At 34.0% G+C, this 25,107-nt stretch overlaps 1 protein-coding gene, 1 long non-coding RNA gene and 1 pseudogene across 3 annotated transcripts; all 3 read left to right on the forward strand.

Annotated features, from left to right (window-relative positions):
* The first annotated feature begins 3,959 nt into the window (after positions 1 to 3,959).
* On the forward strand, positions 3,960 to 9,656 carry LOC115985321 (receptor-like protein 53). 2 transcript variants are annotated; one of them, XM_031108279.1, is made up of 3 exons: positions 3,960 to 7,805; positions 8,853 to 8,944; positions 9,046 to 9,656. In XM_031108279.1, exon 1 carries the CDS (start codon positions 4,668 to 4,670, stop codon positions 7,656 to 7,658), a length of 2,991 nt encoding a protein of 996 aa, XP_030964139.1. In that variant the 5' UTR covers positions 3,960 to 4,667; the 3' UTR covers positions 7,659 to 7,805; positions 8,853 to 8,944; positions 9,046 to 9,656. The 2 variants fall into 2 exon arrangements, with proteins under 2 accessions (XP_030964139.1, XP_030964142.1); XM_031108282.1 differs by lacking the exon at positions 8,853 to 8,944.
* A 778-nt stretch (positions 9,657 to 10,434) lies between these two features.
* On the forward strand, positions 10,435 to 14,239 carry LOC115985333. Its single transcript, XR_004090570.1, has 4 exons — positions 10,435 to 11,730; positions 12,666 to 12,808; positions 13,828 to 13,875; positions 13,974 to 14,239. It is a non-coding gene; the product is annotated as an uncharacterized LOC115985333 (long non-coding RNA).
* Positions 14,240 to 20,774: 6,535 nt separating this feature from the next.
* Positions 20,775 to 24,096, forward strand: LOC115985341 (annotated as a pseudogene).
* Positions 24,097 to 25,107: the final 1,011 nt, after the last annotated feature.

Below are 25,107 nucleotides of genomic sequence, written 5' to 3' on the forward strand. Positions count from 1 at the left end.
TAGTGGACAACCAGTCAAAGAAACCAAAATTTGGGTTAGAAAATTACATCCCCTTCACTTTTGTCTAGGAGACTTTGACTATTAAAGCTACACTATGCATTTTAATCAATTAATTGAAGGTGACCATAAAGACATATTATTGTCCTTGAGAGGTAGAAGAAAAGCTAGTCACCCTAGCTTTCATAATGTGATATACGTACTAACTTATATTATGATCTCTTTAACCGGTTCTTTTAGAGCATTCATAAATGAATCATTTTAGAAAAAAATTTATGAGAAATTGAAACAACAATAAAAAATATCAGTTTTTGTTTTTCATTAAAAAATTTCTAAAATGGTTTATTAATAAATATCCTAAGGGTATCTATTAGTAAAATCTCTTCTATTATTTTATTATTTGTTAATATTTTTGTTAGTAAATTCAATTGATATGGGAAGAAGTTTCCAAGAAAATTAGGCGACGTCACCTTATATCCTCAAAACTTTTGTCACTTTGTTGGAAAAGTTAGTCATGCACTATGGCCTTTATGGTCAATATATTGTCTGCCAAAATTAAGGCATTGAAAATTTTAGATAGAGATAGCATTTGACTGATTTTACCTATAGATGATGACCAAAAATCTGCATTATTTTTGTGTAGTGTTTTTCATATTACTTCCAATATTATCTACTTATTACACACACTTTACTATGGATTCCAATATTTTTAGATAAGTAAGTTTTGGTCCTAAGGGAGAGGGGAAGAGGAGATTAATTCTCATGTTAATATTATCTTCTTACACTCACTATTTATTCCTTTTGAATGAAATTACTGATGGGATTAGAAAAGAACTAATAATAAGAAACTTTTTATTCTATTAAAAATAAATTTTAGTTAAAAAATTTGTTGTAGCCTAATGCTACAAAATTTGTTGTACCTTACTCAATATCTTTTTATTGGAAGTGAATTTTGACAAATCCACCATTGGATAATGTTTTCTTCTTATATCTTCCATGCTTGCAAAATTTCTTGAAAATTAAAGATCAATAACTATGAGACCGTTTGGTAACGTTGTTCTAGTAACGTTGTTTGTATTTTTTGGAAATACGTGTAGGCTAAAAAGTGTATGAAAATACTTGTAATATTGTTTAAAAACTGAAAACATTTGTTTAAACACATGTACCAAATATATCATTAATAAATTATTTAAATTGCAAGTTTTTGTGGTTTAAAATTATGCATAAAAATATAATCTTTTAGATCTTATAGTAAATAATATCTGATTGGCACAAAATTTGACATGTGTATTAAGAGTGTAAAGAACATGCAATCTAACAACTAAATTTTCAAAATATGTAGTAATATTAATGATATTGAGTAAGGTTGTAGTCTTAGACTATAACCAATTTTATAGTTAAATTTTTTCATTCTATCAATTTCTTTTGTTAATTGTTTGCCTTTTCTGAAATATTTATTTATTAAATGCTTTTGTAATGCATCTTATAATAATATGCAGATTAATTTGAAATCCTTAAAAAACCTTAGAACCAGATATGAAAGGATTATGCTCTAATATGATCTTGAAAAGGTGAGCAACCTGTAATGCAAAGAAAAATTGCAAAGAGTCTTGTAATTCAAAAGAAGTGTTAATTGAGTTATAAAACTCTCGGGCAACCAATAAAAAAAAACCTATTTTCAACAGATAATTGTGATTAAAAATATGGCTTTTAAATTTTAAGACTTCTTATTGGGAAAAAAATCATGACAGAGTGAGCAAACTACAAAATTAAAGCTTACATAAAAGTGCTAAATGAGCTATAAAAGTATAAAACACTTGACAAAATAAAAATCATATTTGAAACAGATAATTGAAGAAGTATGGCTTTCAAAATTTTAATGCAAAAAAAAAAAAAAAAAAAAAAAAAAATCCTAACTCTAATATGTAACTATTGCAAACCCCTTCAATTACTAAATTTGTAGAGTTACGAGGAAAGAGTTTTTTGATAGGATATTTTATCACCTCAACAATCAAAAAATGCAACCGCTAAAATTACTTTTAAATAAAAACAACAATTCTTAAGCCATTTGAGGAAATATATATATTTGGCATTTGTAATGCTTAGGTCCATTACACCGAGAATACTTATTAATATTAGTAACATTTGTTAATGTTTATCACTCATAAATCTGTTGCAAATAATCCTCTTCTTATTCTTCTTTTCTTTTGAGGGGAGAAGGACAGAAGGTTGTAGCTAAACTACAATGTTCTTGGTTCTTTTTATTTTTCAGAGTACATTATTTTTAATTATTATTATTTTTTAGGTATATGGTGAGAGAAGTGAAAGATGAGGTTCAAATCAACATAAATAGACACAACAAATGATGTAATTACACATGAAATTTTACTATTTATTCACATAAGGTTAACTTAATTAGATTTCTATAACGCATCTCTATTAAAAACAAGGCTAAACATGTAATTTTGCTTTACTTTTATGTCTTTCTCTTCTAAAAACACAAAAAACATAAAAATACTAGATCAACTAAGATAAAAAAAAAAAAAAAAAAGAATCCAATACAACTTAAATTTCGATCAAATCTCAGACAGGTAAAGTGTCAAATTTCAAACCATATGTAGGTAGTTTAAATTTCAACTAAATCATAGGTAGGTAAGTTTTAATTTGCCCAATTAATTTTATTGACAACTTTTTATATTTTTAATAAAAATTTTGTCAAAAATTTTTCATTTAGTTTATTAACAATTGGCCTAAGCACAACCTATTAACAATTTTCCTAAAAAACCCTTGCTAACATTACCCTTTATAAATTTATAACATTTGCTTGTCAGGAGACATTTTTGTCTTGTTTGTTAGGAGACATTATTGTATTTTAAACGTAGAAGAAAAGCTATTCAGGTCAATAGAATCTAGCTATCATGATTCAGGACGTGTTCTATATTTTCTTATTTCACAGACTCTTTAATATTTATCCCGTGTCTCACGCGTCATAATCTTAGTATGATGTACAGTTCCTTTAATTTTTCTTATTTGATAGAATAGCCACTCTGAGATGTGGTTGCACATGAAATCATGGGTATATTTGGAATGCCATTGAAAGATTTTTTTTTTTTTTTTTTTTTTGAGATAAACGATATAATTTTATTTGAGTAAGAGAACTATAACCAAATTACAAAGTTCGGCCATTGAAAGAAATTTTTGTTTGTTTGTTTACATAGCATTATAATTTAAAATCATAGTTGGATTCCAAGAAGCTAACAAGCCAAAATTGAGATCAAAAGGCTATATACATAGCAGAATTTTTTTAAAATCAAAATTTATTAGTTTAAAATTATAATTTAGTGATTGGAATGTAACACGAGGGAAGGAATTTAGTCACAAAAAATAAACTAATATTAAATGTTAGAGGGAATTCGTTTTTCTGTTTATAAAAGGAATTGTCCTCTTCATATTTTTATGGTTACATAGAGGAACTTTTTAATCTAAAGCCTTCTAAATTTGTTATCAGGCTATGATAATTCCAAGTAATGCATCCGTTAACCAGCTGTTCAAGTTCTGCAATAGCTAGCTTAATCTGTTAGATTGGGACCTTTTTAGTCTATGAAGTACCATGGACCTTCAAAGTAAAATACATGTGCAAGATAACAACTTAAACTATCTATGCAATTATACCAGTCCTTTCAATTCAAGAAACCGACAGCATGGTCCACTTGACAGCATCGATAATTGAAAGTCCCAAAACCTATTAATGGAGTCTAGCATAGGAGGAATCAGATGAACAACATCGCAACCGTGTATGGAAAGCAATTACAGTTAATATTGATGACTCATAGATTCAATTATTTCAGACTTTTCAAATCAATATATTTAAAGCTCTTGAAATCCAATTCGATTTAGACCACAAAAAATAATAAAAATATCCAATTACCTTTAGTCCTTTCAAATTGTTGTGTGTATAAATATCCTCACATATCAGTAGTTCTTCATCTGCTCATAACACTTAAGCCACCTGATTTTCCATTTACTTCCTCAGCTGTAAACATGTGGAAAATGAATCACTACCTGCCCTTATTCCTTATTGCCTCTTGTTTGTTCTTCATTTCACATTCTCAAACTATTTCTAGTACTTCCTCCCAACATCGTTGCCTCCCAGACCAGAGCTCTGCTTTGCTGCAACTGAGGAAAGAATTGGTTGAGAAGAGAACCTATCCTGATGATTACTATGGTGTTTCATATCCAAAGATGAAGTCTTGGAAGGAAGTCTTGGAAGGCAGATACTGATTGTTGTTCCAGCTGGGATGGGGTCACATGTGATGCGCACAACGGCCACGTGATTGGCTTAGACCTCAGCAACAGCTGGCTTTGTGGGCCTCTCAACTCTAACAGCAGCCTCTTCAGGTTGCGTCATCTTCAAAAACTCGACCTTGCCCTCAACAACTTCTCTTCCTCCACCACAATCCCATCTTGAGTTTGGGCAGCTTGTGAGGTTGACCCATCTTAATCTCTCTTATTCCTTCTTACATGGCCGAATCCCATCAGAAATTTCATGGCTCTCCAATTTGGTTTCACTTGATCTCTCTTTCAATTATTTTGAGTACTCTGTTGGTGCTGATTTTTATGAAACATATTTGAATCTCAGAAGAAATGATCTTGAAGCACTTGTCCAGAACATGACATACTTGAGAAAACTTCATCTAGACAATGTGAACATCTCATCGTCACTGCCTCAATCCCTAGCAAATTTGTCTTCCTTGACTTCTCTTTCTCTACCTTACTGCAATTTGCTTGGCAAATTTCCCTCGGATATTTTCCTACTGCCCAAGATACAAGCCATTGATGTGTCAGGTAACTACAATCTCACTGGTTTTCTTCCCAATTTTCGATCTCGTAGTTCCCTAAAGAAATTGCATATTTCCTCCATGAATTTTTCTGGGGAATTTCTCGATGCTATCGGGAACCTTAAATCCTTGAACTTTTTGGGTCTTTCTCAATCCTATTTTTCCAGGGAATTACCCAATTCAATTGGCAACCTTGAATCCTTGAGCCATTTGGATCTTTCTGGGGCAATTTCTCTTGGGGCATTGTCCAATTCAATCGGCAACCTTAAATCCTTGAGTCATTTGGATCTTTCTAGTACAAATTTTTTTGGGGAATTGCCCAAATCAATCGGCAACCTTAAATTCTTGAGTCATTTGGATCTTTCTTGGACAAATTTTTTTGGAGAATTGCCCAATTCAATCGGCAACCTTAAATCCTTGAGTCATTTGGATCTTTCCTCAGCAAATTTTTCTGGAGAATTGCCCAATTCAATCGGCAACCTTAAATCCTTGAGTCATTTGGATCTTTCTTGGGCAAATTTTCTTGGAGAATTACCCAGTTCAATTGGAAAGCTTGAGTCCTTAAATGCTTTTTATCTTAGCTCAACAATTTTTTCTGGGAAACTGCCTGATTCAATCGGCAATCTCAACTCCTTGAAATATTTGAAACTTGATTCAAGTAAATTTTTAGGGGAAATTCCCCCTTCTATTGGGAACCTATCACAGCTTACTTCTCTTTCTCTCTATGGGAGCAATTTTCATGGTCAGCTTCCATCCACATTAGGAAATCTTGCAAAACTCACTTTTCTAGGTCTTGGCTATAGCCTTTTCTCTGGGAAAGTACCATCTTCACTGGGAAATCTTACACAACTAGAAGAATTATTCCTTTTATATAACAATTTTGAAGGCAAGTTCCCAGTTTCACTAACAAATATTACCAAACTCACTTGGATAGATATATCAGGAAACCAATTGAAAGGGTCAATCCCATCGGAAATAAGTAGACTTACTAATTTGTCTTCCCTTGACTTGTCACAAAACTCACTCACAGGGGCTATCCCATTGGTTTTGTATACAATGCCTTCATTATCTGAACTATATCTAGATCAAAATCAGCTTACTGGCCCTCTCCAATTTCAAAATATCTCTTCATCACAATTAAATACCCTAGGATTGAGTGGAATCAAATTGGATGGACCGGTTCCAAGGTCAATTGCCAATTTCACTAAGCTACAAGTGTTATATCTTTCTTCGATCAACCTAAAGGACAAGGTGGAGTTAAACATATTCTTCCAGGTTAAAAAGCTTCAATCTCTCGATCTTTCAGGTAACAATTTGTTGGTTTCAAAAGAAAATATCAATTCAACCCACCACAAATTTTTAGATTTGTATTTGTCTTCTTGCAATTTGCGTGAATTCCCTGATTTCCTAAAAGCCCAAAATAAATTGCAAAATTTAGACCTTTCCAACAACAGCATTGAAGGTAAAATACCTAAATGGTTTTGTAATGTTGGAAAAGGGACACTACAAAACCTGAATCTTTCTTTTAACCTTCTCAGCGGTTTTGAACAACCGCTAAAAGTTCTTCCTTGGAAATTTATTCAATTTTTAGATCTACGTTCCAACATGTTGCAAGGATCACTACCAATTCCCCCATTGTCTACAAGATATTATTTTGCCTCAAATAATAATCTAACGAGGAAAATCCCTCAAATGATTTGTATGGTGAATTCCCTTAGAGTCCTTGATATTTCTAACAACCAGCTGATTGGTCAGATTCTGCAATGTTTAAGTCACTTTAGCAATTCTCTTTCAGTATTGAATATGAGAAACAATTGCATTCAAGGGAACTTGCCTAAATCATTCATGAAAGGATGCAGTTTGATGACGCTCGACTTCAGTCACAACCAAATACAGGGGAAGATTCCACAATCATTAGTACGATGTCAAATGCTAGAGGTCTTAAATCTTGGAAATAACAACATTAATGATGCATTCCCCTTCTGGTTGCAGTCTTTGCCAGAGGTACGAATTCTTGTCTTGCGAGCAAATGGATTCCATGGTCCTATATGGACTCCTCATACCAGGTTTGGCTTTTCCAAGTTGCATGTCATTGACCTCTCTCACAACAATTTCTCCAGTAGGTTACCATTAGAATACTTTAAAACTTGGAATGCAATGCTAATGGTCCCTGCCAAAGATAAATCACAAACTGAATACATGGGAAGTCAATTTAATTATTATAAAGATTCAATAACAGTGGTGAACAAGGGGATAGAAATATTTTTGGTAAAGATCTTGACCATCTTCACGACTATTGATCTCTCCAATAATAGGTTTTATGGAGAAATTCCGAATAGTGTGGGAAACTTAAGGGGACTAATTGTACTCAATTTATCGAGCAATAGCTTCATGGGCCATTTCCCTTCATCGTTAGGGAATCTAACTGCGCTTGAATCTTTGGATCTTTCTCAAAACAAGCTCTCAGGTGAAATCCCTCAACAACTAATAGGTCTTACATTTCTTGAATATTTAAACTTGTCTCACAATCAACTTGTTGGTCCAATTCCACAAGGTGGACAATTTTCGACATTTGAAATTTCCTCTTTTGAGGGAAACTTTGGATTGTGTGGCTCTCCATTACTAAATAAATGTGGAAATAATAATGAGACAAAAAGTTATGAAACAAGGCATGAATCATCAATAGCAGAAGGATTTGATTGGAAAGCGGTTGTGATAGGATATGCTTGCAGATTGATAATTGGACTAGTTATTGGGTGTTTTGCCACCTCAAGAAGGACAATTTGGTTTGTGAGAAATTTTGGAGTGCACTTACGTAGGTGAAGATGAAGACAAATAGAGGCAGTTACTCTAGATTTATAGTGATTGTAATATTTGTATCTATGTGTGTAATAATACGGATCGTCACCATTGACCACTACCTGGTCCCGCCGATCCATGGCCTTGATATCTCTTATAGCGCCTTCCAAGGTACTCTACTATCCTTCTCAAACGACACCATATAATTCCTTTTTTTTTCTTTTCTTTTTGTACTTTTTTTTAAATGTTTGACACTAGGAATAGAATTCTCAATTGAAAAGGAAGTGAAACTCATTTCACAATTTTGGCTTATTAGAATATGATATATTGATCTTGATTTCATTGTATGTGCTAAATATTTACTACTAATATACATTTTTTGGCCAAAAATACAATTACCAAGTTGAAATTATTTTAGTTTGTCAACTTTTACAAAACTGTCATTTTAGTTCTTTTGTCTATTGTGAACTGAAAACCACTGTTAACTTTTCAAAAATGATATTGTTTTAAATCATTGTCTAATGCTACATACATGAAATGGTGTCATTTTAGGAGTTATCGGCATTTTTCAAGCAACAATGGATAATAGGACTAAAATGAGAACATTAACAGACTTATATTACAAAATTAAATTTAATTGTATTTTTACATTTTTGTTTTTGAGAAGAATTTTTGCTTATGCATATTGTTTTGGCCAATTTAGATGGAGGTGGAGAGAGGGGGAGTAGAATAGAATTGGCCAAAAATTAGCGTCATCCAGTACTAGACACTTTCACACCAAGGAAATCTGATCCTATTGGTCTGCACATAAACACTATATGGATAAGTTGATTTGCATGCCTACTGATTTCCAAGTTATATTTTCTCTCTTTTTTGTGCCAAATGCTTTTGGGATGGTCGTAAATATATGTTTGATGCTCATAATTATGTGATAATCATCAATGATGTGTGAATTTACCATTTGGCAGACCCAAGTTGTGATGCATCTTTAAGTTCACCAATTTGGATATTGTGGACAATTCTAGCTGATTTGATATGGCAATTTCCTAGTGAATTTGAGTTTTCCTCACATTAGGATGTTTATTGCAATAAACATTAAAGTGTCTGTGAACTTGAGGGGATGTTCCTTAGGTGGTTTGTTTGACTTTGCAATTATATGACATAAATTTTTAAGATTTTTATAGCTCAATGTGACAATTGTTCCTTTGGGTTTTGCAGAGATTCTTAACAAGCAATTTAAAAATTATTCCTTCCTTTCACAAACCCATTCAAAAGTGAAAATAGTTCAGTCAATTGTGCCAATATGGGAGGTCTGTTTTGGTTACATCCATTCGCTGCTTTTTATGAGTTTGTTGACATTTTCTCTTGTTGGTTATTCATTAATTTGATGAATTTCTCCTTGGTGTTCTAGGAATATGAAAGGACTTGAATGCATAAGGTGACAATGCCTCCTGATCCTGGCAAACCACCTCCACAGGATGTTCTTAAAACCCTCTAACTAAGTCTTGAATTTGAGGACAAACTTATTGAATTTTGTGGTGAAGCAAAAAACTCTTTACTCTGACTCCATTTGAGAAAGAAATGTAAAGTTAAAGCAGTCAATGACATCATCAATGATGAGGGAAATTTGGTTGGACTTGAACATGTTACTCCTAACAATATAGATGCAGAACCTTTGAAGAATGCTAAAGAAAAGGAAATAATTGAATCTTTGTCACCACAAGTTTCAATATGTGAAGAAGATGGTCCAATACTCACTGAAGGGAGAAATACAAGTATTGAACCATTGTCTCGAGGTTGAGTAAATGCAGTTATTAGCAATTACTGAAACGTTAGATCCAAATGTAATTTATCATGAGGTTGCATTTTTATCCTCTTGGATGTTGGGCCTTTTCACTTTTAAGCATAAGTTTTCTTTTGATCATGTGATATGATGGGTCCTTCACTATATTATGGTGTTGGACACAAAAGCTACAATATTGTCTTGAATGCCTTTTAGTTTCTTCTAAGTGTTTTCTTAAAACCCACACACACACACACACACACACACACTCTCTCTCTCTCTCTCTCTCTCTCTCTCTCTATATGACTGAGATATTTAGAACAAATGTAATTATACCACAATTGTGTTTGTTTGGTGGGTGAAATGGTGAACAAAATTTACCAGACATCTGTCATGTGTTCTTATAATCCATGTGTTGTATTCAGTCTGCAGATAAGGAAGCCCTCAATCTTCTACGGTGGCTAGTCACATCTTAGGCTGCTAAAGATATAAATTATAAGTCCTTTGTTGCCTGCCATTGATAAGGTGCTGGGGAAGGCTAATATGGATTATGAGAGCAAGTCTCAAGAGTGTCAAGACTTTCTTGATTCAATTGCTGACTTGATTGACTTTGAGGGCTTGAGAATCTCGCGGGCACAAATTCCCTAATTGACTCAATGGATCTGCAAAATCAAAATTGTGTTCATGGAAAACAAGTAGGGGATTTTGTTTTATCTGGGCTTGGCAGCTTAGAATCCGTCGCTGTCAACACTCATGAAAAATGTACAGAATTAATTGGCATGACCTTTTGCAAGGAACCCCCCATTGCAGACTAGACAGATGGGGCATCTGAAATTGCTTTAGTTACACTTATCATCTTTAATTTTAACAGATCATCAGGTATCACCTTTTATTTCTAGATTGCATGCAATTTCTCCAAATTCTTTTCTTACTGATCCTTTGGTAGAGAGGAAAACAAGAAGAAGAAGAAGCTCATTTTCTACTTTTTATGTTTTTTTTTTTTTTTTGGGTGATTGATCTCATTTTGTAGTGCATGTTTTATAATATGTCTGACCAACTTTTGTGTTTTTCTTATTAGGGATAATTTTGGATGATATTCTCCCTTTCTTTGATGGGGACTGTCGAGAAGCGAAAGTCATGGACATTCATGTTGAAATTGGTGGCTCTGATTCCGATTATTTTGTCTTGGGCATTCTTACTCATTGTCAAAATGATGGCTCTTACTTGTACCTCTTAACACCAATATTATCACCTCCTTCTACAAATTGTGTATACAGTTGACTATCCTGTGATGACAAAGGTTACTTAGAACTAGTAAATTTTTTTTTTTTTTTTAATTTATCTGTTAAAGACTTTAATTAAATGTATTCACTTCCTATTATTTATTCTTCAAAATTTCCAATATGTTTCCTTTTGGTTTTGGATTTTCAGGTGCTTCTTATGGGAACAATGTAGCATTAGTGAAGCCATAACTTTTGAAATGAAGTATTGTTTATGTGATTTATATGATTTCTAAACTATCTACTGTGTTTCATATGTCCCCTGTAAACTGAGCAAACAACCTCCTAACATCACTCAAAACTCCAAATATTCAGTTGCTGTTCAAATTTTCATCAAAGTAGGAGCAAATTATTGTACCACTCCCCACCCCCGGGGCCAAAAAAAAAAAAAGAAAAAAGAAAAAAGAAGAAGAAGAAGATACAACCAAAGCTCTCTTCACTCTTCAACTTTTTCTCCTTCTCAGGTTCATTAATTTGCTGTTAATTCAATGATAATTATAAATGGTAAGGCGCTTTCTAAAGTTTCCGTGAGATTAGGGGTTTGCTTGCTCAGTTCTAAACTTTAGGAAGATATTGTAACTTTAGGGTGAATGTTTGCAAGCTACCCATTTTATTTTGTGGGAAGAATAACATTTGCATTTGCAAATGAGAAACTTCTTATCTATTCTATGACACTTTGCTGGTTTAGCTAAAAGTTTGATTAGTTCACAAAGTTCTTTGCTTGATCATTGCGAGAAGACACAAAGCTCTTTCCCTGATGATTCCAACAATGATATGCCTGAATCTAGTTCTGGATCTCATGTAAAGCCTATTTTGGAGCATTTGTATCATGAAAACCCTAGAAACCCCCAGAAACCTTAATGCAAAAAGGAGTGCATTTGGTGATGGGGTGACATCAATAATCCAAGGTGGAGGAGGTATTGCAAAATAAATATCATGCATTGATTCCTCACAAGACATGTCTCAGATTTCAAGACCTCATGGGAAATCAAAACCTACTCCACTTAGTTGGTGGTGGACAACAATTGACATAGTTAAGTATAGAGGTATCAGACTACTTTTTTTTTATGTTTGATATTTTTGCAAAACTAGGTGTACTTTTTAAAATTATTTTCAAAAGATATGTTATCTCAAACCTAAATTCCCATGGCTATTTTTGTTTTTTGCTTTATGTTTTTTGGGGAACATTCCTATGGGTTTGTATGCTTATTGTTTTCCATGATTATTCAAAATACTCTTCCATATTTCTGTACCCATAAATATTTACAATATGATTTTGATATACTTTGTATTTGAAGGTTGTTCTTTTTAAGTAAGGAGTTCGTACTTTCTTATACTTAGCACTTGGAAATTCAGTCATTATGATGATAAATATTTGAGTTTATTCGGAATCAGTTTAGTTTGTATTGGTATAGCACCATCTTACCTTTGCCAATGTCAACACTGTCAAGTCAACTTGATAGTATTTCAAGATCGGGGAGAGTTAGAGAGAAAATCTTTGGCTTCTTGGTCTTTTCTAGGAATATAACAGTAAATTTTCTTTTCCTTCTAAAGTTATTTAGTGATGAATTCACTACCTCTAATTTTAAACTAGTAGTTTCTTATCAAATTATGTATTGTCAAATATTTAGGAATTAGTTGTTTTTATTTTTTATAATTGGTATAACTTATGTGTATCACTGGGATTAGAAAATTTTCAATACCTACTTATAAAATTAATCATGGTCTCTCTCTTTCCTTAGGGAATGTATTGGATTATGAATCCATTGTGGTATGTCTTGGTATACTGAGACTTATATTGTAGGAAGAGATTAGTGATTATTCATATGATTAAAAATCATTTCTTTCCACTTTTGTTGCTTTCTAGAACTAGATAATTAGAATTCGAACTTTATTTATGCTTGTCATTACTTTTGGATCAAATGATCTATCAATAAATTCTCTCTTACAATTTTTTAATTCAAGCAGAATCTAGAGGAGATCTCAGACCTGATCCTCCATTTGATGCTATCAATGTCATAGCTCTCGGCCTCTTGTGTTATTCAGAATGTTACAGATTCCATTCCTGAAGTTTATATGCTTTTGCGTAGTAAAACTGAAGCTTTTAAGAGGTATGGTTGTTGATAATCAGATTTAGATTTCATGTAATTTTTCTTTCCACTGCTAGTTTTGTGTTGAGTGTGACTTGATGTTTTAAAACTTTTTGTAATGTGAGCGCAATTGCTGATAGGTCTAGCCTGGAAGTGGAAAAATCTACTCATATGTGAATTTCAATTTTATTTTGTTACTATCAGGTGAAATTGAGAGTGGGGGGCAACCATGTGAATGTCACATGGCTACTAAAGGCACTTAAGGGTAATGCCCATACCCATGCCCTTACCCTAAAGGAAAATAAAAGTTTTCCCTAAATATTGGTGAAAGTTGGATGGGTGTTTCAATGCATTTCAAACAATCATCTTCATGTTTATTGCAATGGACAGAAATATCGGGAAAGAAGAATATTTTATTTATTTATTATTATTATTTTTTTTTTATAAATGTTGGAAAGAGATAAGAAGATAACTTCTAACACCACAACAAAGTGTGTTTTGTTTGTTGCTTCTCTTTAATTTGAAGGCTAGGGGCTGGGGTTGCTTCAGTTTGGTATCTTATCTCTTATTCTTTTGATGAAGATCAATTTTCTTCCTCTCCTTTCAATTCCTTTTCTTTGGCTTACTAAAATTATTATCTATTTGTAAAAGAAGGGGAAAAGTGGGCAATGCTACTTTCTTATGTATCACCCTGCTTGAATGTTGCTTGTATAACATTCATGGTACTCTGTGTGTGTACACTTGTGATTATTACTAGTTGGTCGCTTTTGGTTTTTGAGTTACATTTAGGGGGGTGGGCTATTCTTACACATTTTTTAATCTCTTATATTCATAACATTTTGTAATATAAAATTGGAATAACCTGTTCAAACGTTGTGTTGTGAACCTGACTGTGTATATTGCTAGCTCTTGGAATGTTATAGTTGGTTTGGACAACTTTGAGGCCTATGCGATAAATATTGTTTGATGCCTTCATTATTTTCTCTATTATGGAAGATCACCATTTCTAATTGCTTTTCATAATCTTCATTTATTTACAGGACTCTAGATGGAATATTTGGTTGCAAGATGTTGGTTTTCTCTAAGAGGTACTTGTTGAGTCACTTTATGAAGATTGTCTATTCATCTAATGTAGATATAATAATGGGTTGGGATATTCAAAGTGGTTCTCTTGGTTTTTTGGCAGAAAAGGCTTCAGTTTCCACTTTTGAGGGAAACTTGGGATTATGTGACTCTCCGATGTCAAAAAAATGTGGAAATATTGAGCCACCAACTTATAAAACAAGGCAAGAATCATTAATAGTAGAAGGATTTGATTGGGAAGTGGTTGTAATAGGATATGCTTGTGGATTGATAATTGGACTAGTTATTGGGTATTTCGCCACCTCAAGAAGGACAAATTGGTTTGTGAGAAATTTGGAGTGCACTTATGCAGGTGATGATGAGGACAAGTAAGAGATTGTAATAATTATATTTATTTGTGTAATAATACAAGCCTTATTGAGTGTAATGAAATAATTAATTACAGTGATTGATACAAATATGCAATTATATGTAAGTGTACAATAAATAACATAAGCATGCACACTATTATTAATGATTGCCACATGTGAGTCCTCTTTTTCTTCTCCAAAAAAAAAAATATATATATATATATATATATATTTATATAGCATTCAAGTCTGTCACCATAGTATAATACAAATCACTAAATCACTTCTACAAATAAGGAAAAAAGCTACAAGGAACAATCTTGAGTGGTGAACGTTATTAGAATCTTAGCATATTGTATATGCTAAGCCTTCAATTTGAATCTCCATGGACAACAAGTGACACATCTCACACCATTTGGTGAAGCACCAATTCCCTCTATTTTTATCCCATTAGGTCTTGTCTTCCTAACCTTATCCTTGTTATTCAATTCCCAGAAGACAGGTAAAATACAATAACTTCTAGAATAAATCTAAACATAGTATTCTTAAGTACACTAAAATGTACCAAAGTTAGCTGAAATAGACTAAAGCTGGTCGAAATGGACCAAAGTGAATTGAAATTTACTAAATTGGACTGAAGTAGACCAAATGGACTGAAATGGACTAAATTAGGCCAAATTGGATTGAATAGACCAAAGTAGACTAAAGGGACCAACATGGACCAAATTATACCAAAAATGAACCGAAGTAGAGAAGAATGGACTGAATGTCAAACCGTGATTAGTAAACATAACTCACAAAATTAATAATAATTAGGGTAAATTATGAATTTGGATCCTAACCTTTAGCATTGTGTCAAAATGATCCCTACTATTAAGTGATGGATGAAAAATACTAATGTAGACAATAGCCAAAAATGAGGAAGGTGTTAGCATGGAGACAAGAAATGAGGGTACCATAAGAAACGTTAAGGAAAGGAAATTCAGGAGTCAGGTGATTAGGTTAAAGATGCAAAAGGAGACTACTCTATAGTTTAGGGTATAGAGAAATGCATGGGAGATAGGTTGTTTTCCAGGCATTGTTTACTTGAGGAGAATGAGACTATGTATGAGTTTGGATTGCGTTTTCCGTGCACTGCGTTTGCGTTTTCCTTCTCTCTTTTTTGTTATTTATTTATTGACAAGCACGTGAATGTGGGACACGGACTTGCCAGTGGGTCCCGTGCACTGTTCACGGGACCCACAAATATCTTTTTTAAGCAACTTTTTCATTAGAAATAGGTCCCACGTCACTATTCATACATTTAAAAATTATTTTGCTACAGTATTTTTAGTTTTCAGCAAAATAAGCGATATCCAAACGGACTCTATATGTCTTGGAATTACAAGCAAGATCAATATTAAAATTTTGTTCACCCCTTAATTATTAGCTTTATACAGGGGTAGAGCTATATAATAGGGTGGGGGGGCCATGGCCCCCTCTCCCCCTCCCCCCCCCCCCCCCCCCACAAAAAAAAAAATGAAAAATTTTAATATATATATATATATATATATATAACTATTTTAATGTTTTCAAAATTTAGTTTACAAAAATAAGAGTCCCCCCCCCTCCCCAAAATTTGAATTAGTCCAATGATACTCTTAAAAAAAAAATTTGGTCTTTATAGAGATATAACTTTATTTTTCTCATTTTTATTTTTTATTGTAAAATGTGCTTTTATATTTGTTAAAAAATTGAAAAATTTGGCACCAAACATGTTTGAATCTATCTTTTTCAACCTGTTATGTGGCAATTAACAAGTTATTGACTCATTAAAAAAAAATATTGTCACTAAAACTACACATGAAATGTCTCTTTAGTTGCCACATAATAGGTTAGAGCAAGATAACATCAAATATGTTCGGAGCTTAACTTATTCCTCCAAGTTTTGGATCTTTCATGTTTTTGAAAATTTTATTAGTTCAATTGAAAGATTTTTTTACTTACTTTAGTATAAAATTTAATAATTTGTATTGAAAATGAAACTTTTTAAGAATTTTGCTATGAAAATGGTAAAAATGAAATTTATTTTATGAAAGCACCATTAAACATAATTTTGATTGAAAATACTAAGTTTTTTTTTTTTTTTTGGTTATGTGTGTGTATATATATAGTTTATCAAATAAAAAACTATATATATATATATATATATGTGTGTGTGTGTGTGTGTGTGTGTGTGTGTGTGTGTGTAATAAAAAAGCGTGTCTATATATGTGGGTGGGTGGGTAGGGGAGGGGGAGGAGGGTAGGGACAGAGGGAGACTTGGACTAGGGGGGGCAATGGGCCCCTTGATTTTTTTTTTTTTTTTTTTTAAGAATTAATATATACATAGGCACCAATTTTAGTAATTTTGTTCTATAAAATCACACTTTGCCCCCCTTAACATTATCATTGATTTTTTTAAGAGTACTACTTTAGCCACAAACTTTTCTATAACATTTTTACAAATTGTTGAGTTAGTAAAATTTTATTAGTTTGCATTTGGGCCCATCACTTACATCACATTTTTACTTACTAATAACCACTCATCACATAAAAGATCCAACGGTTAAAAAAAGACCCCCATTATTACAAATATTTTTATAAGAATCTCATTAATTACCCTCATTTATTACATTCTAAAACTATCTTTAAACCCAATAAAATTTGACGTCTGACTCTCTCTCTCTCTCTCTTTCTCTCTATGTTTCTCATAATATAAGAAATTGGCAGCCATGGTTTCCGGCCAGCAAAGATGGCTTGTTGGGGGCCTAAGGTGAAAACCGAAATTGAGGCCTTTAATATATGACTTTAAAAAAAATATATTACTTAAATTCTACTTTCTTATTTTAGATGCAAAATTATTATTAATTAACATGAACAATGTAGATTTTTTTTTTTTAGAAAATCTATAGACACAAAAAATTGACAAAACTTTCACACATGTTGATATGATAGATTGATAGTGGAAAGTAAAGAGTAATATTAGTGGTGGACCTAGGTAAAAACTAATAAAAGTTTGTCAACTCAATTATTGTGGAAAACGTTGTGATTTTTTTTTTTTTTTTGTTTATTGTTTTTTTTAGATGTGCTACATTCATAATATTTTTCACAACAAATCCTAATTGTTAAGTTGTTACTAGTTCTAATTTAAACTTATTACTGAAATGATTTATTTTGCTATCAATAAGTAACAGACTCTAATAACCTACTACTTAGAATTTGTTGTAAAAATATTGTGAAAAATGTTGTGAATGTAACATTTTTACTTGATAAAAAAAATTTTATTTTAAGTAATGGATAATATTTGATCTTAATTAAATTAAAACTTGGGGCATTTTTTCTACTTGGGGCCTTAAGCGACTGCATCAATTGCTTACCCTATAGAGCCAACACTGCCGGCCGATTTGAGAAAATAATATCATTTGTCTTAATGATTTCTTTGGCTATATCTACAGATGATACCACAATCGTTGGAGCACAGCCCAAGTCTAAGAACATTATAGGGCCATACTTCTTAGTAGGGCTGTCCACGGGTCAGTCCGGGTCGGGTTTGTGCCCACCCCGGAACCAACCCGATCACTTTGGGTTTTCCATGCTTAGACCCGTTGCCGACCGGTGAACGAAGTTGGTTCAGGTGGTTGGATTTTCGTCGGGTTCAGATCAGTCCTCGGTCGGTTTCAAGTTGTGTGAATAGGTGCCGGATTTTGCCAAAAGTCGCCGGATCTGGCGAGACCTGATCGGACCTTGACGAGATCTCGGCGGATCTCGAAGAGATCAAGCCGATCTCGGCGAGATATGGCCGGGTCTCGATGAGATCTCGGCATATCTCTAAGAGATCAGGCCGAATCTCGACGAGATCTCACCTGACCCTTCGAGATCGGATAGAAAATGGGTGATTTTCCTTCGAGTTCAGGTCAGATCTCAACAGATCGGACAGAAAAGGTGAGATTTTCCGGTCAGATACAGTCGGGTCGGTTAAATATCGGTTTCTCAGCCTCAAACCCACCAACCGACCTGTCGTTTTTGGGTTCAGGGAGTAGAGACCCGCCGCCGACCCGTCACCGGAGTCGGGTCGGTCGATTCTCGGGCCAGATCGGACGGTTGGGACGGGTGGCTCTGGTTCCAAATCTGGCTAGACAGCCCTACTTCTTAGATAGGGCATGAAGGGAACGGTGTAGGAGTGTGCCTAGTTGGTGAAGGTTACCAATAATTGGCAGCTTTGGTGGGGATGGTGGAAATTTTGGTTTGCCCTTCCTAAAAATGTTTTTCTATTTTTGAGACAATTCTGAAAACTATAGCAGGACAGTTTTTTTTTTTAATTATTATTCAAAGTATTACGTTTTCCTATATGTTCCGAATCTTGCTTATCTTCTTCTTTTTTCTTTTTTTTTTTTGGAATGAAGCTTATATATTAGACTGCATGCTACTGCTATGCTATATATGTAGTCAGCAAAGTTCTTTATTTTTTATAACAAACGTAGAGAGAGAGATCAAATTTTATTGAGTTTAGAGATAGGTTTAGAATATAATAAATGAAGGTAATTAATGAGATTCTAATAAAAATATTTGTAAAAATAAGTGTCTTTTTTTAACCGTTGGATCTACTTAAATCCAATAGTTTAAAAAATGTGTAATTCTTTAGAGTTACACTAGGTGTAACTTGAACTCATCTCTTTTTTTAATTAGTTATTTACATACTTAACCACAAATTTTTTTACACAATCAGAAAAATTACTTAAATTGAATAAATTTAACACTCAATTAAATGAGACGGGTTCAAGTTACACCTTTTTTAAACCATTGGATTTAAGTAGATCCAATGGTCAAAAAAATGCACTCATTAATGCTAATATTTTGATAAGGATCTCATTTATTATCTTTATTTATAACATTCTATACCTATCTCTAAGTCCAACTTCAAGAATAAAATATATGATATATTGTTGCATAACCACCCGCCTTCTAGACTAAGATGGTTCTACAAGAATTTACAGCACAAGTGGGTGACAAATTCATGCATACCACATATTTACACCAAACTAGCCAGGCAAGGATGTACCATTAACTAGTTTTGAAGAACATTTTTTTTTTCCTAACAACTAAAAATGAGGCAGATCGTTATTGTCTTATAACCTCTCTAATGATTTTGAGAATGAGGTGTATCGCCACCAAATCCCTCCAACCAGATTGTTTATTGCGTGAGAAGCCATTGGCACAATAAGGTTAGAAGACATAATTGTGGCATAACCATACACAAGCCCAACAAAGTTGCCCTAAAACATGTCAAACACCAAATCTTGATTAATTGGAGCCCACAGTGCCTAAATATGGAGGTCGAACCTTATGAAAATGAGGGTGGAAGAGCAATAGAAGAGAGAGAAACATGTAGTGGATGAAAAAGAGGGAGCAGAGAAAAAAATATACCTATTTTCGAATTAGAGATAGGTATGAAATGTTATAAATAAAGATAATAAATGAGATCCTTATCAGAATATCAGCATTAATGAGTATATTTTTTTGACTGTTGAATCTACTTAAATCCAATGGTTTAGAAAATGTGTAAGATGTAACTTCAACCATCTCCAATTAAATAAAAGTAAAATTAGAGAATTAAAATAAACTTAAAACTTAAGAAGGGCCAAAATGGCCAAATGGCCATAAAATCTTAACTATCTAGTTAGTAGTTCTAGTTACTAAACTATATTTTTTACCAGTATCTCGAGTCTAAGATACCCGATTTAGGGCCTATAAATCGAGTATTTGAGACTCGATTTTCATGGGTTAATCACATCTGATGTGGCATTCTTTCCACATACCTGGAAATCGAGTCTCTAAGACTCGATTTCTAATCCAAAAAATTTTAAGTCTAATGTACATGCCGAAATACCCAAAACAAATTTAAGAAACCTCACCGCTACTCAGATCAGATCAGAGGGACAGAAAAAGCTCAGAGGGAGAGAACCTCACCGTTACTCAGATCAGATCAGAGGGAGAGAAAAAGCTCAGAGGGAGAGAACCTCACCACTACTCAGATCAAATCAGAGGGTCGCGTGCGGCCTGGGGCTCGTGCGGGCCTAGGTCGCGCGCGGCCTGGTGCTCGCACGAGCCTAGGTCTCTGGTCAATTTCTGGTCATGCTGCGCGCACTTCGGTCTCCGATCTCGATCTTCTCTCTCTTTCTGTTTCTGGTTTTCCTTTTTTTTTTTCTCTCTGGGTTTTTCTCTGATGATCTGGTGTTTCCTCTGAGTTCGTCCAATTTATAGGGGTTAGAAATCGAGTCTAGAGACTCGATTTCCATGTGGTCCATGTGGAAAAATATGCCATATCGGATGTAATTAGAGTATGAAAATCGAGTTTATGATGTTCGATTTATAGGCCAAAATTGAATCTTTTAAACTCGAGATGCTAGTAAAAAATATAATTTGATAACTAGAACTACTAACTAGATACTTAGGATTTTATGACCATTTGGCCATTTTGGCCCTTAAGAAGCCGTATTTTAATCCAGTGTCCGTGTGTAAGGCATTCTCGATGCACTAACATAAAGCATTTCTCTATGCCTCTCCCTTTGAGGACTCTAAGACTAAAAACTCGCCATGAACATTGCAATACCTCTTCATCGCACGGCTTTCCCAAACACTCATCTCAATAAAACAACCAATTCCGAATTTCCGAAATTCCAACACCCTTCGCGTTTCGCCGAATTACCAAACTCACATGCATGCCTCAGAAACGTTTCTTTAACTACTCCTCATCTTCCTCCTACTACTTCTTCTTCGCCTCGGCTCAGAATTCAAACTCGCTCGTCCCGAGTTAGGGTTTCTTCCGATGATGCCGCCAGGCTCAATTCGTCGCCGGAGGAGGAGGAGGAGGGAACTCCGCCGAGTTCATCACTTCGGAGAGAGTGAAAGTGGTGGCGATGCTTGGCTTAGCTCTGGCGCTTTGCAATGCCGACCGAGTTGTAATGTCTGTGGCTATTGTACCGTTATCGCTCTCCCGTGGATGGAGCCGATCCTTCTCTGGTATTGTTCAGGTGGTTTCTGTTTGGTTGCTGAGAAACTGATATTTCGTTCGTTATTGGAAATTTCGATTATATTTTTGCACGTTAAATGTGTAAACTTTTTTTTTATTCTCTATAATAGTTTAGAATAAATTGGAAGTGATTAACTGAATTGATTATTGTGGGTTCTAGTTAGCTTCTCCAGTAATGGACTTGGGTTCGAATCCTAAGCGTCTTAGCATGACAATTAAGAGCAATCATCCTCGAGCGGATGCTATAAGTTCAAGTTCGCAAAATCTAGATAATAATTGAAAATTTTGGATTGGTAACTAGAAATTATGAAACATTGGTTTTATGTGTGCGCGTGTTTATTTATTTTGTTTCTTGGCTTCATTGTTAGATGGATTTGAACATTTCCGTTGGAAATACTAGGAGGTACTAGTTGAGTTACAAGACTGTTGGCAGCTTCAATGTTAGACTTGAATTATAATTATTATGATAAATGATATGCCAATGATGTGTTAAAAAAAACTAAGTAGCTTATGTGTTGATGAAATTTTCAACAGATAATTTTTAGTTTACCATGCCGATTAAACTCCACAATGAAGTGATTGAACTAAATGTCCAGACTTGGCTGATGGGTTCTGAAATTGAATAGTTATTGTTATTATTATTATTATTTTTTTCCATAACATTTTTTCTTCTTTTAAATTTTAATTGCCCCTGACTCATTGATATACATTTATGGCAGTCGTCTTTCTTGTGGGGTTACCTGATTTCACCAATAGCTGGAGGAACTCTAGTGGATTATTATGGAGGTAAGGTAGTCATGGCATGGGGTGTGGCTTTGTGGTTGCTAGCAACTTTTCTAACTCCCTGGGCCGCGGAGACTTCTTTGTGGGCCCTGCTTGCTATGCGAGCTCTGCTTGGCATCGCTGAAGGAGTGGCTCTTCCTTGCATGAACAACATGGTCTCAAGGTATAGATAGTTGACAATCTGAATTCTTCACAATGATTAACAATATATTGGCAATGTTTATTTACTTATTAAAAATAAAAAGAAAAAAGAAAAAAATAATATGTTCCTGAACAGACCATTTTGGTAGTTTTAAGAAGTTGGTCAAGCTAAAATGTTGAAAAAGTTTAAACTTTGTCTTTTAGATGGTTCCCTAAAACAGAACTAGCCAGGGCTGTTGGACTTGCAATGGCTGGTTTTCAGCTTGGAAGTGCTATAGGACTCACACTTTCTCCGATCCTCATGTCACAAGGTGGAATACTTGGACCGTTTGTGATTTTTGGATTATCTGGATTTCTGTGGGTTTTGGTATGGTTATCTGCAACATCAAGTACTCCTGAACGAAACCCTCAGATATCAAAATATGAATTGGAGTACATATTGGGCAAGGGGCAGAAATCTTTTCCAATGGAGAATAAAACTAAGACAACAAAAGTGATCCCTCCTTTCAGGCGCTTGCTTTCTAAACTGCCAACATGGTCCCTAATTGTTGCAAATGCCATGCATGGCTGGGTAATGCATTCATATCTTGCACTAGTTTCTGCTAAGGATCATGTTGTGAATGTTTTTAATATATGCTAAATAAGTCGTTTGGTATGATTGTATTGTCTGGTAGCTATTGTTCTCCGCCCTGGATAAGAGTCTCCTCAGCCCTAAAAGTAGCCTTTTCCTAATATTGCTGCCCATTGTACGTGCCCAAAGAAAGGCGAAGAAGTTCATTTAGGTGTGTCCCAACTTTGTTTCCACCTCTTCCCCCAACATCTGTGGAATAAATCCCAGAAGTACTAGTTTAAGCAGGTGCCGAGGGAAGCACTGAGTGTGTGTGGGTGTGTTTGTGTTGTGCATACATCTATCTGCATACATCTATCTCTTATGCACCCTATGTCTATGCAATCTCATTACTGTTATTTGTAGATTATGCGTGTTTATGCAAAGTTTCATCTTTCTTCTTTTTTTCTGCAGGGTTTTTTTGTTATTCTTTCCTGGATGCCCATTTATTTTAACTCAGTAAGTCCAAATAATTGGCTATGATTTATGGTTCTTTATTAAGGGTGGTCAATGCCTATTTGAATGTTACCTACTATGTACTACAATTTCATCTGCAGATATATCACGTTGACCTCAGGCAAGCAGCATGGTTTAGTGCTGTTCCATGGAGTGTGATGGCTATCATGGGATACTTTGGTGGTATGTGGTCAGATATGTTGATACAAAGTGGTACAAGTGTCACTTTAACTCGCAAGATCTTTCAGGTGCAGCATTTTTCTGTATCCTTACTTTAATTTGCAATCCAGGGTCAGTTTTCACTCTTATGCTTAATTTGAAAGGTTCTTGCTTTTAATCTGATTAAGAAATCAAGGGAGTAAGTAATATCTACTGGTATTTCTTTGAAAATTAGATCAAAATGAAGAAGCTAATATCAAAAAGTAATTAATTTCTCTCGTAAGATCTTATATATATATATATATATATATATGAGTTGCATGGTAAATTAAGCTCGTGATGTGGAAAACTTTTGTGATCCAAAGTTTATATTGATCAAAATCAAGTTACTATATAATGGAAGCGAGTCTGTGAAACTAGAACTTCTTTTAGAAGGGAACTTTCCTGAATACTTATTTTCTTCAACATGAATTAAATTTCTGGTCACAGCTAATGAAATGGACAAATGGGCATGTTGCAACATCAATATCTTTCTTGGTTATGGTTGCCTTTCTTTTTCTTTTTCTTTTTTTCGTTTCTAGTGATACTGAAGATGGAAAATTGGTTGTTGATGGCATATTTCATCTTTCTATTTTATCTTTTGTGTATATTAACCAGTGCCCATTTTTTCCTTACTTTGTGTTAAATTATATTAAACCTGCTTCTTCTCTGCCACAACTTGCTCATGTGGTAAGTTGTGACTTCCCACTTTTACTCCACCACTCAGAAATTGTCACCTGAGCCACTATGTTTGGACTATAAATTTATGCTGGCCTTATGACATGAAAAAGAGATGCCCAATGCCCCAATGTTGGATTTTGTGATTCATTGACAGCGAAGTGTGAGTGAGAAGAATATAAGACACCATAGGTGGACTATTGCTCACCCAAAAACTAAAACCCCTTTGTCATGTTCATTGAAATGCACTTTGACTTCAATCCCAGCCATGTGCTGCAATGCTTCACTGCATCTCATACTAAGCAAGCTTGTATTGAACAAAAAAAAATAGAAAAATACTTATAAATATGAGTTTCACATTCAACCGCAAAGGATTCAAAAAGAGAACAGCTGTAATTTTCAAAGTTTAGAAATGTCAAAAGTAACTAATAGTTCATTAAGAATCTTGTTGCTTAATTAGCATATTTTGATGTTTGTAAGGGAGAAGTCCAAAGCTCATATCCCTCTTTTCTTTTCGGTATCTTAGAACTAAAATTTTAGTCAGATAAGTTTATAGAAGATTTTCAAGGACAAGATTATGAAAACTCACCGGTACGAAATTTGGTGTAAGGACAAGCAAACATACAAAACTCAATACTCATATAAAGAAAATTTGGTGAGATGTCTATGTTGTTATGACTTGACGTGCCTAGTCGGGGGGAATGAATATGCTTAAGTAAAAGTTCAGTGGTTGGCCCACAAAGGACGAAGTCCAAATTGATGTGCATCCCAACTACAAAACCATATCTCTCCCAGTCCCACGGTGAAAATAGGAAACTGTGGTACCTGGCCCATTGACCTCTTCACCTGGATTTGACGCAGTTTTAATCATTTAAAAAAAAAAAATTATAAGAGTTTTAATCATGTTTTTAACTTTTGAGAGTATAATTTATTTTTTTTCTTAAAGATTAAGTTACATTTTTGTCACTCAAAT

Source organism: Quercus lobata, chromosome 1 (genome assembly GCF_001633185.2).
Source record: "Quercus lobata isolate SW786 chromosome 1, ValleyOak3.0 Primary Assembly, whole genome shotgun sequence".
Taxonomy (NCBI): Eukaryota; Viridiplantae; Streptophyta; class Magnoliopsida; order Fagales; family Fagaceae; genus Quercus; species Quercus lobata.

Coding starts and splice junctions, on each gene's coding strand:
- LOC115985321 (XM_031108279.1), top strand. CDS start 4,668: ATGACATACTTGAGAAAACTTCATCTAGACAATGTGAACATCTCATCG.